The sequence below is a fragment of the Balaenoptera acutorostrata genome, chromosome 4 (genome assembly GCF_949987535.1).
Source record: "Balaenoptera acutorostrata chromosome 4, mBalAcu1.1, whole genome shotgun sequence".
Classification (NCBI taxonomy): Eukaryota; Metazoa; Chordata; class Mammalia; order Artiodactyla; family Balaenopteridae; genus Balaenoptera; species Balaenoptera acutorostrata.
The window spans coordinates 140,585,872-140,602,145 of NC_080067.1; the positions used below are offsets into that span (position 1 = coordinate 140,585,872).

A 16,274-nucleotide genomic window follows, 5' to 3' on the forward strand; every position below is an offset into this window, starting at 1 on the left:
TCCCCACCCCCAGCTCCACCCTGGAAGGTTTACCAGGCTAACTACTTCAGGAATATTCCATTAAGTTCTTAATCCTGAAAGTATGAGGTTATACACGAGCACTGAAACAAGACTGACTCTCTGTTCCGTCATTTAGAAAATTTTCAAACCTTCAGGAAATTTCAATGACTGTATAAACTGTGCCTTTGTTTCCACATCCCTAAGATGGGATAGTAATATTATTTAACCCGTAGTGTTGTTAATTGGATTAAATTGGCTAATACAGGTCAGGTGTGTTAGTAGCATTTAATAATACAATTTTAGTGAATTATTATTTGTCACCTACGTTTTCTCTCTCTCTCTCTCTCGCTCTGCCCACACACATACACACAGATTTTTGATGTGATTTTTCCATCCCCTGTTTAATTATAAACTCCTTTTTACCCCCAGCTCTCTTGAGGTATAATTGACAAATTAAAAGTTTATATATTTAGGGTGTACAGCATTCAATATGTGTATACATTGTGAAATGACTACCACAGTCAAGCTAATTAACACATCCACACCTTATCTACCATTATTTTGTGTGTGTGGTGAGCACACTTAAGATATATTCTCTTAGCATATTTCAAGTATACAATACAGTATTGTTAGCTCTGGTCACCATGCTACACGATAGATCCCCAGAACTTACTCATCTTATAACTGAAAGTTTGTATCCTTTGACCAAGTCTCCTCATTCCTTACTCCCACCCCTGGCAAGCACTGTTCTGCCTTATGATTCTATGAGTTTGGCTCGTTTAGATTCCACTTATAAGTGAGATCACATAGTATTTGTCTTTCTGTGTTTGGCTTGTTTTACTTAGCAAAATGTCCTCCAGGTTTAACCATGTCACAAATGGCAGGATCTTCTTTTATTAAGGCTGAATAATATTTGCATTGTATATGTATTCCACATTTTCTGTATTGATTTATACATCCGCAGACACATGTTGTTTCCGTGTCTTGACTATTGTTAATAATGCTGCAGCAAACATGGAAGTTCATATATCTCTTCGAGATAATGATTTCATTTCCTTTGGATGTATATCAAGAGGTGGCATTGCTGGATCATATGGTAGTTCTATTTTAATTTTTTGAGGAACCTCCATACTGTTTTCCACAGTGGCTGCACCAATTTACATTTCACAACAGCAGTGCACAAGGGTTTCCTTTTCTCCACATCCTCACCAGCATTTGTTATCTCTTTTTGATAATAGCTATCCTAACAGGAGTGAAGTGATATTTAATTGTGATTTTGATTTGCATTTCCTTGACCATTAGTGATGTTGAGCACCTTTCCAGTGTACGTGTTGGCCATTTGTATGTCTTATTTGGAAAAGTGTCTGTTCAGGTCCTTTGCCCATTTAAAAATTGTTGTTGTTATTGTTATTATCATTATTTTTCTATTGAGTCAAATGAGGTCATTGTAAACTCCTTAATTATATTAAGTATTCTTGCTCAAAAGCCGTATTGTCTGTCCATTATTTGTTCTATCCCTTCTATTTTTTTTAACTTGAGCTTAAAGTTGAGTCTTTTTTTATGTGTGTTTTAAAGATAAAATACTTGTTGAAAGTTATTGGAAATAACTACTTCTCTTAAGAAGATAGTCCAATGTAGATATTCTAGTTTGTATTCAACTGCTAGGATTGCCAAACTCTTGACTTTTATTTTTAGAATTTTCTTTGTGGCTTGTGACCTAATGGGAAGTATCAATACACTAAACTGCATGTATTTAAAGTGCACAGTTTGTGCTTCCCTGGTGGCACAGTAGTTAAGAATCCGCCTGCCAATGCAGGGGACACGGGTTCGAGCCCTGGCCCGGGAAGATCCCACATGCCACGGAGCAACTAAGCCCATGCGCCACAACGACTGAGCCTGCGCTCTAGAGCCTGTGAGCCACAACTACTGAGCCCGCGAGCCACAACTACTGAAGCCCGCACACCTAGAAGCCGTGCTCTGCAACAAGAGAAGCCACCCAATGAGAAGCCCACGCACTGCAACGAAGAGCAAAGCCCGCACTCAGCAACAAAGACCCAACGCAGCCCACCCCCCCAAAAAATTAATTAATTAAAAAAAAAGTGCACAGTTTGATCAGTTTTGACATATGGATATACCTGTGAAACCATCACCATTATCACGATAGCAAACATTTCCATTCCTCCCTGAAGTTTTCCTGTGCCTCTTTGTAATTTTATATTCTGTCCCTTCCTCTATTCTCATCTCCTGGCAATCACTGATTGGTTTTCTATCACTATAGAGTAGTTAATATTTTCTGCAATTTTTACAAAAATGGAGTTATACTGTGTGTGTGTGTATACCTGCTGCTTTCATTAAGCGTAGTAATTTTGACATTCATGCATGTTACTGCTTATAGCAACAGTTGGTTCCTTGTTACTGCTAAATAGTATTTCATTGTATGGGTATATCACTGTTTATTTATACATTCATCAGTTGTTTAGGTTGCTAGTTTTTGGCTCTTAAAAATAAAGTTGATATGATATGTGTAGAAACCTTCCTGTGGATAGAAATCTTCATTTCTCGTCGCTAAATATAGAGAAGTAGAGTGGCTGGGTTGAATGGTGGCTGCATAATTTTTTAAGAAAACTGTTGCCCAAAGTGATTATACCATCTTACATTCCCACCAGCAGAGTCTAGCTGTTCCACACCTTTGCCTGCACTTGGTATGCTCAGTCTTTTTCATGTTTGCCGTTCTAGTGGAAACATAGTGGCACACCTCTTTGGCTTAGCTTCCCTAATGGCTAATGACGTTGATCACCTTTTCATGTGTTTCTTGGCTGTTTCTGAGAGTTATTTTGTGAAGTGTCTGTTCACATCTCTTATCAATTTCCTCACTAAGTTGTTTGTCTTACTATTTACTTTAAGGTTGCAGGAGTTCTTTATATATTCTGAATACAGCTCCTTTGTCTGATGTATGTGTTGCAAATGTTTTCTCCCAGTTTATGGCTTGCCTTTCTGTTTTCTTTTTTTTTTTTTTTTAAAGAAATTCACGTTCTTTAATTAATTAATTTATTTATTTATGACTGTGTTGAGTCTTCGTTTCTGTGCGAGGGCTTTCTCTAGTTGCGGCAAGTGGGGACCACCCTTCATCGCGGTGCGCGGTCCTCTCACCATCGCGGCCTCTCTTGTTGCGGAGCACAGGCTCCAGACGCGCAGGCTCAGTAATTGTGGCTCATGGGCCCAGTTGCTCCGTGGCATGTGGGATCTTCCCAGACCAGGGCTCGAACCCGTGTCCCCTGCATTGGCAGGCAGATTCTCAACCACTGCGCCACCAGGGAAGCCCCTTGTTTTCTTAATGAGCTAACATTTCACTTTGATGAAGCCCAATTTCCCACTCTCTCTCTTTTTTAAAAAATAAATCATGCTTTTTTGTGTTCTAAGAAATTGTTGCCTAGCCCAAGGGTCATGAAGATAATTCTTTTAGAATTTTTTTGTGTAAAACTATATGGTTTTAAATTTAGGCCACATTTAAATTTTGATCCATTTTGAATTAATTTTTGTGTATTTTGTGAAGTAGGATTGGTGTTCCCCCCTCTCGCCCTCACCACCTCCCCATATCCAGTTGATCTACTTCGGTTTGTTGAAAAGACTTTTTTCCTCCAGTGATTTGCCATTGCCAAAAATGAATTCACCAAACATATGTAAATCTATTTCTCAACTCTTTGTTCCATTGATCTCGTATGTCTGCCTTTACATCAGTCCCAAAAGGTCTTAGTTATTACATTGCTTTTTTAGTAAATCTTGAAATCAGGTAGAATAAATCCTCCAATTTTGTTCTTTTTAAAAATTGCTGTGGTTATTCTAGGTCCTTTGCATTTGCAAGTAAATGTCAATATCAGCCTGCCAATTTCTACTCAAAAGCCTGCTGCAGTTTTAATTGGAATTGCACTGAATATATAGATCCATTTGGCGGGAATTGCCATTTTAGCAATATTGAATCTTTCTATTAACATAGTATATCTCTCCATTTATTTAGGTCTTCTTTAATTTTTTTTTAAGCAATATTTTGTAGTTTTCAGTGTAGAGACCTTGGCCTTGGATGTCTTTTGTTAAATTTATACCTAGGACTTTTACATTTTTTTGGCACTGCTGTAAGTGGGATTGTTTGTCTTAATTTCAATTGCCAATTATTTGTTGTTCATATGTAAGAATTCAGTTGATACCAACCTTTCATCCTGTGTTTTTGCCAAATTCACTTATTGTACTATTTTGTAGATTCCTTGGGGTTTTCTGTGTAAACAATTATATCATCTGTAAATAGAGTTTTATAGATTTTTAAAAAATCTATATGTCTTCTTTTTTTTTTTTTTTTTGTCTGTTTGTTTTTCTTACCTTATTTCAGGGCTAGAACCTTCAAAACAATGTTGAATAGAAGTGGTAAAAGCAGGTGTCCTTGCCTTCTTCCTGATCTCTGGGGGGAGAAATTTAGTCTTTAACCTTTAACTATGATGCTAGCTGTAGGTTTTTCATAGATGCCCTGTATCTGTTTGAGGAAGTTTCCTACTACTCTTAGATTTCTGAGAGTTTTTATCATTCCTAGGTGTTGAGGTTTTGTCAAGGCTTTTTTTCCCACATTTATGGAAAAACGATCATATGAGCTTTTTGGTTTATTCTGTTAATATGGTTGATTACATTAATTTATTTTCAAATATTAAATTAACCTTGACTTCTGCATAAACCCTTGGTTATGTTTTTGCCAACATATATCCTTTTTTATATATTTTTGAGTTTCAGTTTTGAATTCTTCTTTGGTGAAGAATTTTTGCATATTCTTTACAATCTTGTTCTGTAATTTTGGGGGGATAAAGCTCAAAAGACGTATGACTTGTCAATTTCAAGGACATTATGAAGATTAAGTGAGGTGAAACACTAAAATTTTTTGGAAAATTATCAAGCTTACCTATATAATATATTGACTGAGAAATAGTGGAAGAACAGAATAGCAGCTGTAGTTTTTAAAGGGAATTGGCAGTGAGAAGTGGCCTGCTTCATAACTGGACTCAGTTCATTGTGGTGGCTTGACCACATGTGTTTTCTCTTCTCCTTCCCTGATGTCTGCCATAATCACATAGGCAACTAAAAGATGTTAACGCCTAAGGAAAAAGATAATAGTAGAGAAGATATTGACAGAAGTAGAGAATAGACAGTAGAGAAGATAGTGACAGAAGATTTTTTTTAATATAAATTTATGTATGTATGTATTTATTTATTTATTGGCTGTCTTGGGTCTTCATTGCTGCGCACGGGCTTTCTCTAGTTGTAGCGAGCAGTGGCTACTCTTCATTGTGGTGCATGGGCTTCTCATTGCAGTGGCTTCTCTTGTTTCGGAGCACAGGCTCTAAGTGTGTGGGATTCAGTAGTTGTGGCACACAGGCTCAGTAGTTGTGGCTCGCGGGCTCTAGAGCGCAGGCTCAGTAGTTGTGGCGCACGGGCTTAGTTGCTCCGTGGCATGTGGGATCTTCCCAGACCAGGGCTTGAACCCATGTCCACTGCATTGGCAGGCGGATTCTTAACCACTGTGCCATCAGGGAAGTCCCCAGTGACAAAAGATTTTGACAATTTTTTGTAAAAAGAAACATAACTTTGGAAAAGTGTTAATTTGAGTTCAGAGGTGGATAAACAGTGCCTACAAATAAAGATGAGGTCAAGCCAGCTTGTCCCAGGCTCAGAGTGATTGGAGGCTCCTGGCATTCCTTGGTCAGTTTTGCAGCTGAAAATCAAAATTCTTCAACAGTCTGTGTTTCAGACATTTTGAACTATTCTCTCCTGCACCCCCAGCAGACAGGTGACTACGTCAGCCCCCTTCCTCTGGGGAGATGTGAAGAGCACTAGGCCAGAGATGCTCCAGACTAGAGGGGTGAAACATGGGGTTGAAAACAATGGGATTGTATACAAGTCCACCCACTGAAGTATAGGCCCCTCACTTCTTTCTCCCTTCTCCACTCCTCCCCAGAAGCCAGCTGGAATACCACATCTAGCTGAATAGCTTCAATAGAAAAAATCTACCTACTGACATTTGGAGATATCCCAATGAACAGGTGACTAGATATATCTGATCATCATAGGGAGAAGCCCATCAATTAACAAACCTGCCACCCACGCCCAGCTTCTGAGCATTGTTTTAGTGCCTCCCTCTTAAATATGAAGGTGCACCCAAGGATCACCAGATATATGAGGAAAGCCTCAAAAGTGAAAGAGAATGACCCCAAACGAACTATCAGTGAGCAAACAAAAAAGGAATCAAATGATGCAAGAAACAGAAGAAAACTAAAGAGTAAAATGAAAAGAAAAATCAAAAGAATAAAAGAAGTTGTGTCCATTTAAAAAAGAGAGGGGGGAGAACACTAGGAATAAATAGTTGAGAACAAGATAGAGCTTTTGGAATTTTAAAATTCCATAGACAGATGAAATTGAGGAGTATTAGGGCAAAGGGACTGTCACTTTTTAATTCTAAATTTATCTAATTTTTTTCTGTTACTATTTAGTATTCATTTTTAACTGTGTGCATTTACCATGTTGTTTAGTTAAACATAAGGAAAAATATTAAGTTTGGATTTTTTTAGTTGGGGAAGAGGACTGGCTTGGTTTCACGTTGACTGTTCATGAGCAAATAATGCCTGATGGGGATCTTTGAGCCTGGGTTTGTGTTTGGTATTCTGGGCAGACATTAGTGTAATATGCATTTTAAAGCAGCAATTGCAGACAATGTTTTTCATAAGAGCAACACAGGCTGTGGAGTTTGCTGCCCCTGCTCAAATCCAGCTTGGTCACCAAATGTGTGATGTTGTTCTAATTACTTCACCTCTCTGATTCTCATTTTCTTCGTGTATAGTATGGAATGGTAATATAGTACCTATGTCATAGGGCTGTGATACTATGGAAAGAGATAAGGGACTTCCCTGGCGGTCCAGTGGTTAAGACTCAGCGCTTCCACTGCAGGGGCACAGGTTCGATCCCTGGTCAGGGAACTATTGCGCATGATGCACAGTGCAGCCAAAAACAAAAAAACAAAAAAACGGAGAGATAAGACAGTGCGCAGCACGTAGTAAGTGCTCATTAAAAAGAGCAGTTGTTGTAACCATGAAGCAGATGCACTAGTATATGTAGATGGTTAGAAAAAAGATATATTTAAAAAATAACAAATACAACAATACAGTTAATGAGATAATAGGCTGTCCCAAGCTAATAGTATCACTCACCAGACTGAAAGCTTCTTGTTGCCGGAGAGTCTTCCATTCACATTCCTCAGTGCCCATCATTGCACCTGGGACTGAGAAACTGTGCAGAGAAGGAATGAATGAATGAACGCTTAGTTGTAACATTCTTTTGCAGTGCTATCCCCTAACTCTAGTATCAGTCTTCAGGTCATTAAGACCGCGTGTTAGTGTGTTTATAAGTACCTAGGAGTGACGTTTTCATAAACTTAAATGTTGCGTTTCAATTACAGGCGTCGATTAGCAAGGTGAAAGTAACAGAACCATGGCTCAGTTTCCAACACCTTTTGGTGGTAAGTTTTCAAAGATTTTCCTTTTTTAATGTACTTTGGAATCGCATTTTTAAAAACTTAGTATTATGGCAAATTTCAAATATTCACATAAGTAGAGGGAATAATATAATCAACCCATCATATAGTTTCAGTGATTATCAATCAACTAATGGCCAATATACTTTCACCTGGATTCTTTTGAGCATCTCTCATATATCAGATCATTTCATCCACAAACACTTTAGTGGGTGTTTCTAAAAGATAACACTTTTAAAGATATAACTACAATACTGTTAACACTCCAGTAAAGTTACTAGTAATTCCTTAATGTCTTCAACTATCAAGTCAGTGTTAATATTTTCCCTGATAGTCTTTAGATATTTTTCATTGTTGTTGTTACGGTTGGTTGGTTCAAATCAGGATCCGAACAAGACACATACATTGCAATTAGTTCATGTGTCTCCTAAGTTGCTTTGTTAGTGAACCCTTCTCCATCCCTGTTTTTTTGGTTTTTTGTTTTGCAATTTATTTGTTGAGGTGACTGGGTCATTTATTTTGTACTTTTTCTTTAGACTGGATTTAAAGCATGACATTTTTGTTTTACTTTAGTTTATCTGCTTGAAACATCAATCTGCGTAAAATGTGTTTTTCAGGTAATTTTCCCTAAGATTATTAGGAAAGTGTTAAATGTTGGTTTTGCTTACTGGCCAAGTTTTGTTTTGTTTTATTTTGTTTTGTTTTAAAGAGAGCATGCCATATGAATGAATTTCTCTTGGCAGCTGTCGAACCTAGCCACCATGAAGAGAGTAAGGCAGCATAAAGCCCCATCCCTGTGATCACATCTGTAAAAGTCTCTGTGAGATTCTAGTACAGAAGTCTGCAACCTTTTCAAAACCATTAGTCTTACTGTTTTATTTTCTGTTTTGTTTTTGTCCCCCTTCTTAATTACTGAGCAAGTTTTTTGTTTGTTTTGTTTTGCTTGTTTGGTGGGGTTTGTTTCTGTTTGACAGATTTTGACAGGGCAGTAGAAGCTGCAGGACTGTAAGGCCTGTGAGGGAAGGGATCTGATCTGTTTCGGTCACCATCTTATCCCTAATGTCTAACGCAGTGTGTGACACATAGGAGGTGTTCAGCAAGTCTGTTTTCAGTGGCTGAATGAATTGCTGCTCTGCCTGTCGCTGTCATATCAGACCCTGCAGAGAAGGGAGATTTCAGTGTTTAGACATTTTGCTTGTATGCTAGGCACATTCACATACTGCCTGTTCCCACCTTTTGGGAAAATGTCTGAACTTTTGAAAACCTTCTACCTATGTAATCTAGAGTTATTTGGTGAATTCGTTTGAGAAAACCTAACACTAAAGTGAGGACAATCTCACAAACAAGGGGATATCTGGTCAGTCCAAGAACTGAAACTGAAGAAGGACCTAAACCCTGTTCCCTTTGGTTTGCCATTGTTTTTTTCAGGATACCCATTTTTAAAAACAGCTTCAGTGAGTTATAATCTACATGCCATAAAATTCACTACAATCTAGTATTTGAATATTTTATCACTCCAAAAAGATTTTCGTGGAATCACATAGGATACTAATTTAGTGAAGCTCAATTTTTCCATAACTTTCACTTGCGGCATTTAAGACATCTGAAAATACTGTTTTAAATTAGACTGTTGATTTGTATATCAGTCTGTTTATGTAAATAAATGATGATTATTAACATGTCTTCATACAGTCCTACTAACTACAGGGTTATAGGACAAGTTTTTAAAAAAAGAATTTGTGCTAATATCTTTTTTTTTTTTTTTTGGCCTGCTTTACTCTTAGTTTTCTTTTTTTTTTCCCTTTAAAAAATTTTTATTGGCGTATAGTTGATTTACAATGTTGTGTTAGTTTCTGTTGTACAGCAAAGTGAATCAGTTATACATATACATATATCCACTCTTTTTTAGATTCTACTCCATATAGGTCATTACAGAGTATTGAGAAGAGTTCCCTGTGCTATACAGTAGGTCCTTATTAGTTGTCTGTTTTATATATAGTAGTGTGTATATGTCTACTCTTAGCTTTCTAACTTTATATTCAAAACTTCCAAGGACAAACAGATGTTAACTTATCAAATCATTTATAACATACTGACAGTATCTTAAGGTACTGTGGAAACTGTGGGTGTGAGCACTTTGTTTTTCTTTTCTCATTGAATAATTTCTTTGTCTTTTCTTTGGATTGTAGGTAGCCTGGATATTTGGGCCATAACTGTAGAGGAAAGAGCAAAGCATGATCAACAGTTCCATAGTTTAAAGCCAATATCTGGATTTATTACTGGTAATTGGAGTCAGTATTTTTATATTTTTACTTATCATAGTGCATATATCTGTGGAAAATCTATTATGCAGAGCGAAGGTGGGCACATGTGATCAAGGGTACACTTTGCCTATTTTGCCTTAACCTGGAGTCTGTATTTTTACAGTTCCTTCTCCTCCAATGCACTCAAGTCTTTTTTGCAGTTTTTAATGGACGCCAAGTCACTGTTTTAGGCATATCACTGATGGGAATTGGTTAAGATTAATGGACCACATTCTTTAAGTAATTGTAGCATTGGACTGTGATCCTTGAGCAAAAACACTTCCTTAATTCTGATCTTGAACTGGCTTGAGTAAATTAACAGATTATGAACATTAAAAAAAATTTTTCTTATTGTTATGTCCTTAAAGATCCTTTTGTACTTTGCTTTTTCTAATCTCTTTCCTGTTTGATTACTTTTCGGGAATTAGCTTTAGAAAAAATGGGATCTAGATTTCCTGGGAACTTGCTTTTGTGTGTATTTGTTTCAGTTCTCTTTAACTTACTATTTCTTAGTCCTCCATGTGATTCTTTTAATCATTGTTACTAAATCTCCATAAATATGTTAGAAGTACCAAAAATCTGAAGTGTAGGTAAATGGGAATGGCAAAGAACTCTTTTGTAAAGTATAAGTATGGGTCATCAGTTTCTTGAGGATTTCTGTAGGTTCACTTTGTTGTAATGTGCAGCTGTTACCATCTTAATTACTAGCAGATAAATTAAAGTGGACAGTCTACCCCTACACAATGGTAGGCCCTTTTTGAGATGATTTTTTTTTAAGTGTTACATTCTAAAGTCAGTGCTGGTGGATTCATTTTACTGTTATTTATAAACTTATCATTTGGCTTTTAAAATGTATTCAGTTCAGTATTTACAGGATTATTAACCTTTTTCTTTTTGTAATTTTGCCATAAGTGGTTTTCTGTCAGCTGCTGTTTTCTTCTAAAACTTTTTCCATTTAATTTACAGGTGATCAAGCTAGAAACTTTTTTTTTCAATCTGGGTTACCTCAACCTGTTTTAGCACAGATATGGTAAGTTGGAACTTCATACAAGCAGAAGGTTATAAACTAGTCCAGTAATATCTAATCTTGATTTCTTAAGTTACAGAGGAGAACATGTATTTCTAGTATGAAATACCCCACTACTTCTTACCAGAGAAGTACTTCTGAAAAGTGTCTTTCTGGTAGGGAACTTTAAGGAAAAAAAAAAAAAAAAAAGTGGTGACATTTGCAAGGTAACTGTTACAAAGTTGAATTTCCAGTTGAGAAATCTACATTTTGATATTTTCTCACCACTTTGTTTTTTTTGTTTGTTTATTTTCTGGGGTTTTTTTGGCCACACCATGCTGCCTGTGGGATCTTAGTTCCCCACCAGGGATTGAACCCATGCCGCCTGCATTGAGAGCACAGAGTCTTAACAACTGGACTGCCAGGGAAGTCCCTTTCTCACCACTTTGTTTTACCTTCATCCACATCACCCATATTCGTCTAAATGTTCCACATTTCTTGCTTTATAATGTGATAGTTCTGTATCTTTCATTGAATAAAAGGTAAAGAAGATATTTGAGGGTTAATAATGGAATAATCAGTGAAAGAGTGAAATAACCAGTATTCATTACAGTGTTGTACAAGGTGAGCACATAAAAAATATTGTTGAATCCCTTGATTAACTAGCACAAATAAGTGTTCAGTCTCTTGAAACCACAGGAAAGAAAGAGAATGAATGAAAAAGACTGGCAAATACAGTTCTGGATTCTAGGTTTATGACTTTCGGAAGCCATGCTGAATTCTTTGGCCAAGAAGCCACGTTTTCCTGCAGTGTATGGTTCTTACAGTTAGTACATCATTTACCTGGGTTTGTTAGTGTTGTGGTGGCAGCTTGTTACGGTGAAAAGAACACATGATTTGTAGTTGAATCCCATCTGTACTACTTTCTATCTTTCTGATTTGGAACATGTACTTACCCCCCCTCAGCCTCAGTTTTCACATCTAGAAAATGGGAAGACACGTTTCCTTACAGGGTTATTGAGTGGATTAGCAGAGAAACTGTATGTAAAGGACTTAGTGTGGGCCCTGGCACATAATAGAGCCTCAAAACAAAACCCCAGAAAGGTACTGGGCTGGCCAAAAATGTTCGTTCGGGTTTTTCTGTAAGATGTTACGGAATGCAAAAATAAAGATTGACATAGTTCCTTGTTGCCTTTAAGCAGAGTCTACAGAACATAGTCTAAGCTTGATTATAAGTGTCGTCAGTATGAAAATCATTTACTATGTTCTGAAATAACAAAACTTTCATGGGAAATTATATATTATTTGTGTGTGGATTTATTTGAATTGAAATTAAATGATACCAGATTCCTGTGCTTTTTTTGGTGTCTGCTTTATTTTCTTTTCCCTGGTTGTCAGCATATGGGCTGCCAGACTGTCTCTTTCAACTATGATACCCTTTTAGTGCTAACATCTCATCTACTTTGAAGTAGAAAATTCAGATAACCAAGGTTTTTGGAATTATTTTTTATTTATTTATTTATTTTAATTAATTAATTAATTTTTGGCTGCGTTGGGTCTTCGTTGCTGCGGACGGGCTTTCTCTAGCTGTGGCAAGCGGGGGCTACTCTTCAATGCGGTGCGCAGGCTTCTCATTGCAGTGGCTTCTCTTGTTGCAGAGCACGGGCTCTAGGCGCACAGGCTTCAGTAGTTGTGGCACGCGGGCTCAGTAGTTGTGGCGTACGGGCTTAGCTGCTCCGCGGAATGTGGGATCTTCCTGGACCGGGGATCGAACCCGTGTCCCCTGCATTGGCAGGTGGCTTCTTAACCACTGTGCCACCAGGGGAGTCCCTGGAATTACTTTTAAAGTAAAGTAAAAGAGACACACACACACACACACACACACAGAGGGAACACTCATGTACTTGTGAGCACAGGGACACTGACCTGTTGGTTAAGTGCCTAAGTCTAAATGCAAGAAACTTATGACATCTGTGTTAAATTTCGTTTTGCTTTGTGTTCTGCTGTGTGATTGTTTTTCACACCATCAGCCAAGATCACTCACTAGAATCTTCCTTTCCCAGACTTAGCTTCCTTCACTGAATTCTGCTTTTATACTGTATTTCCAATCTATGAAGGTTCATTCAAGAAGCAGTCTTGTAATGAATACTCTGCTGCAAGGAAATCTCACTTAACATTTATTCATTCAACAGTGGAAAAATATTTATCAGATGTCTGCTATGGGCCTGTGCCTGTTGTAGGTGCTGGGAATACAGCTGTGAAAAAAACTGACAAAATTTGTGCTTTCATCGAAATTGCAATCCAGTGGAAGGAGATGGCCAATAACAGCATAAAAACTGTCACATGTTAATAAGTGTAATGGAGAAAAAAAAAAGTATTATTTAGTAAATTTCAGTTCTTTCAATTAAGACAGTTAATTTTCCAAACTTTTTTTGTTTTTTTTTAACCAGAGTGTACCAAAGTCATTTTTACCAACTTATTCTTTTCATTGTGAAAATTTTTTAACAGTGAAGATAATGAGTCTGCAGACTTAGGTTAAATCAAAAGTGTTCTTTGTCTTTAATTTTTTTCCGACATTTTGTTAAATAAATTTGTGATGGCATATTTTACTTTCATCAAGAATTGCTATCAGGGGAAAAAAACCAAAATGAAACACACCTCTAAGAATCTTTTCCCAAAAGCAATATCTCTGAAAAGTCGTTGGAAATTTCTCGAGCCACAGATGTCCTGCTAAGATGCTAGAATGTGTGGTGCAGAGTGTGAGGAACATCTGTCTTTTGGCACCAGCTCTGATGCTTCTTCACTTTGTTAGCTTGAGCAATACTTCACCTCTTCAAAGTTCGGTTTTTAAATTTATAAATAACAGCTGACCTAATGAAATAGTTTTCCCTCCCTATCTCTCATGCTAATCTTGTGTTCTCATGTGGTTTTTCTGATGGGGTCACAGGGAAAGCCCAATGCCCCTTTTGGTAGAGAGAGGAGTGGGTTTGAGTCTAAAGTTTTAGGCAGTCCCTGTGTCATTCCTCTGGGGAAGGAGAAAATTTTGGATTGAGAATTAGGACCTTTTTCTAGTTTCTCTTTCTCTCTGGGCCTTACTTTCTTTGCTCTGGACCTCCGTTCAAAAGTATGAGTGATGTGCACAGGTGGGAAATATCTGTTGGAATCCATGTAGAAGTTATATTCCAGTTAATTAATTTATGAGCTTTGGAACTATAACCTACTAATACTTTGGAGCTACCTATCTCTCCAATCCAGTTTCCAATTAAGAATACAGGAAAACTTGAATTCTTCCTCAGAATGGAGTCAAGTCAGTCAGTGCCAAATTATAACTGTGGCGGATGATGATACATCTTCCTAGAAATTGTCTTGCTAATAAGGAACTGGAAGGAACCGGGCCTATATCCTTTTGGCAGCTTAAATGCTTAACATTGTTGCAACCTTGGTCTGGTGTAGAGACAGAGAAGAAAGCAGAGGGCAATGGACGAGAGCCTTGAAGGCAGAGGAAAGCAGAGGTGGAATGAGGACTTTGGAATCAGAGGCAGTAGGTAGGGGCCACAGAAATGGGGGTTAGAAGCTCTTAAGGAGAGAAATGAGGGGAAGAGAGGGCGCACCACCTAGAAATGGGCCCCGAGAAGAGGAGGAAGCCAGAGGCGTAAGGGCAGAAATTAGAACAGCTTGGTGATCTGGCTCAAGGATGGGGCAGGGGGCAAGGCAAACACCTGTGTGACACCTTTGGATACTATCTTAGGATACCACTGAGCATATGTCAGGAGGGCCTTCAGCCCCCAGCAAGATCAGTTTGCCAAAGTCATTTACCCCCAAGAAAAGTCATCCTGGACATTCCTGAGTCTTCACCATCTCAGTTCGTGGCTTTGAGCATCTATCCGGCTGCTGGGACCCATGCCTGATTCCTCTCTTTTCCTTACCCTACACAACCAATCTATCAGCAGGTACTTTTGACTCCATTTACAGACTGTATCCCCAATCTGGCCATTTCTTTCTGTATCCTTTGCTACCATCCTAATTTGTCATAGTGGGCCTAATAGCTGGGCCCACTATTCGAGCGTTCTGACTGGAGTGTCTCACACTTGCATGTTTAGATTCCATTCTCCAAACGGCACCCCGACAATCTTTTGAAAAAGTAAATCCATTTAAAACTCTCCATTGAGAAGAAAACCCAAAGTCATGACCAAGGCCACAAGGCCCAATATGATCTGGCTCTTGCTTTTTCCCTCTTCTCTTATTTTGTACCACTGCCTTCCTCAATTTTTGCACTCTGGTTTCACTGACCTTTTTTCTATCTTTAAATGGGTTCTTTTGGCCTCAGGGTCATTGCACTTGGCATTTTCTCTTCCTATCATGCAGCTCTTCTAGATCCTCACATTATTTGGCCGATTACCCTTCAGGTTTTGGTTCACCTCCCCAGAGAAGGCCTTCCTGACCACTAGTCTAAAGTAGTTCCCTCTCCCCACCTGCTCCTACGAACATCTTCTCTTTCCTATCACCTTGCTTTATTTCTTTTTTTTTAAAATAAATTTATTTATTTATTTTTGGCAGCGTTGGGTCTTCATTGCTGTGCGCTGGCTTTCTCTAGTTGTGGTGAGCAGGGGCTACTCTTCGTTGTGGTGCACGGGCTTCTCGTTGCGGTGGCTTCTCTTGTGGAGCGCGGGCTCTAGGCGCGCGGGCTTCAGTAGTTGTGGCACACGGGCTCAGTAGTTGTGGATCGCAGGCTGTAGAGTGCAGGCGGAGTAGTTGTGGTGCACGGGCTTAGTTGCTCTGCGGCATGTGGGATCTTCCTGGACCAGGGCTCAAACCCATGTGCCCCCTGCATTGGCAGGCGGATTCTTAACCACTGCGCCACCAGGGAAGCCCTTGCTTTATTTCTTAATTTTTTTTTAAAATTTTTATTTATTTATTTATTTACTTATGGCTGTGTTGGGTCTTCGTTTCTGTGTGAGGGCTTTCTCTAGTTGTGGCAAGCGGGGGCCACTCTTCTTCGCGGCGCGCGGGCCTCTCACCATCGCGGCCTCTCGTTGTGGAGTACAGGCTCCAGACGCGCAAGCTCAGTAATTGTGGCTCACAGGCCCAGCTGCTCCGTGGCATGTGGGATCTTCCCAGACCAGGGCTCGAACCCGTGTCCCCTGCATTGGTAGACAGATTCTCAACCACTGCACCACCAGGGAAGCCCCCTTGCTTTATTTCTTAATAGCACTTACCGTGTGGAATAATCTGACTAGTTTTCTTGTTGAATGTCTGCTTGCACTGAAACAAGCTCTGAGGGCAGGAACCTTGCCTGTCTTTTTCTTAGTTGTAAGCCTAGTTCCTGGATAGAGACCTTAGTAGGTGACTTGTTCAAAAATATTTGTTGGGGAAATCCCTGGTGGTCCAGTGGTTAGGACTCTGC

At 38.7% G+C, this 16,274-nt stretch overlaps 1 protein-coding gene across 4 annotated transcripts in view; it reads left to right on the plus strand.

Annotated features, from left to right (window-relative positions):
• ITSN1 (intersectin 1) overlaps positions 1-16,274 on the plus strand; it is a 239,939-nt gene that overhangs the window by 60,581 nt on the left and 163,084 nt on the right. For 3 of the 4 annotated variants that reach the window (XM_007183719.2, XM_007183718.3, XM_028166956.2), the window contains exons 2-4: positions 7,487-7,546; positions 9,751-9,843; positions 10,831-10,894. The exons of the other annotated variant lie outside the window; for it this stretch is intronic. In XM_007183719.2, the coding sequence (XP_007183781.2) occupies positions 7,519-7,546; positions 9,751-9,843; positions 10,831-10,894 (185 nt within the window). In that variant the 5' untranslated portion in view covers positions 7,487-7,518. The remainder of the gene's footprint in view (positions 1-7,486; positions 7,547-9,750; positions 9,844-10,830; positions 10,895-16,274) is intronic. 4 annotated transcript variants of the gene reach the window in all.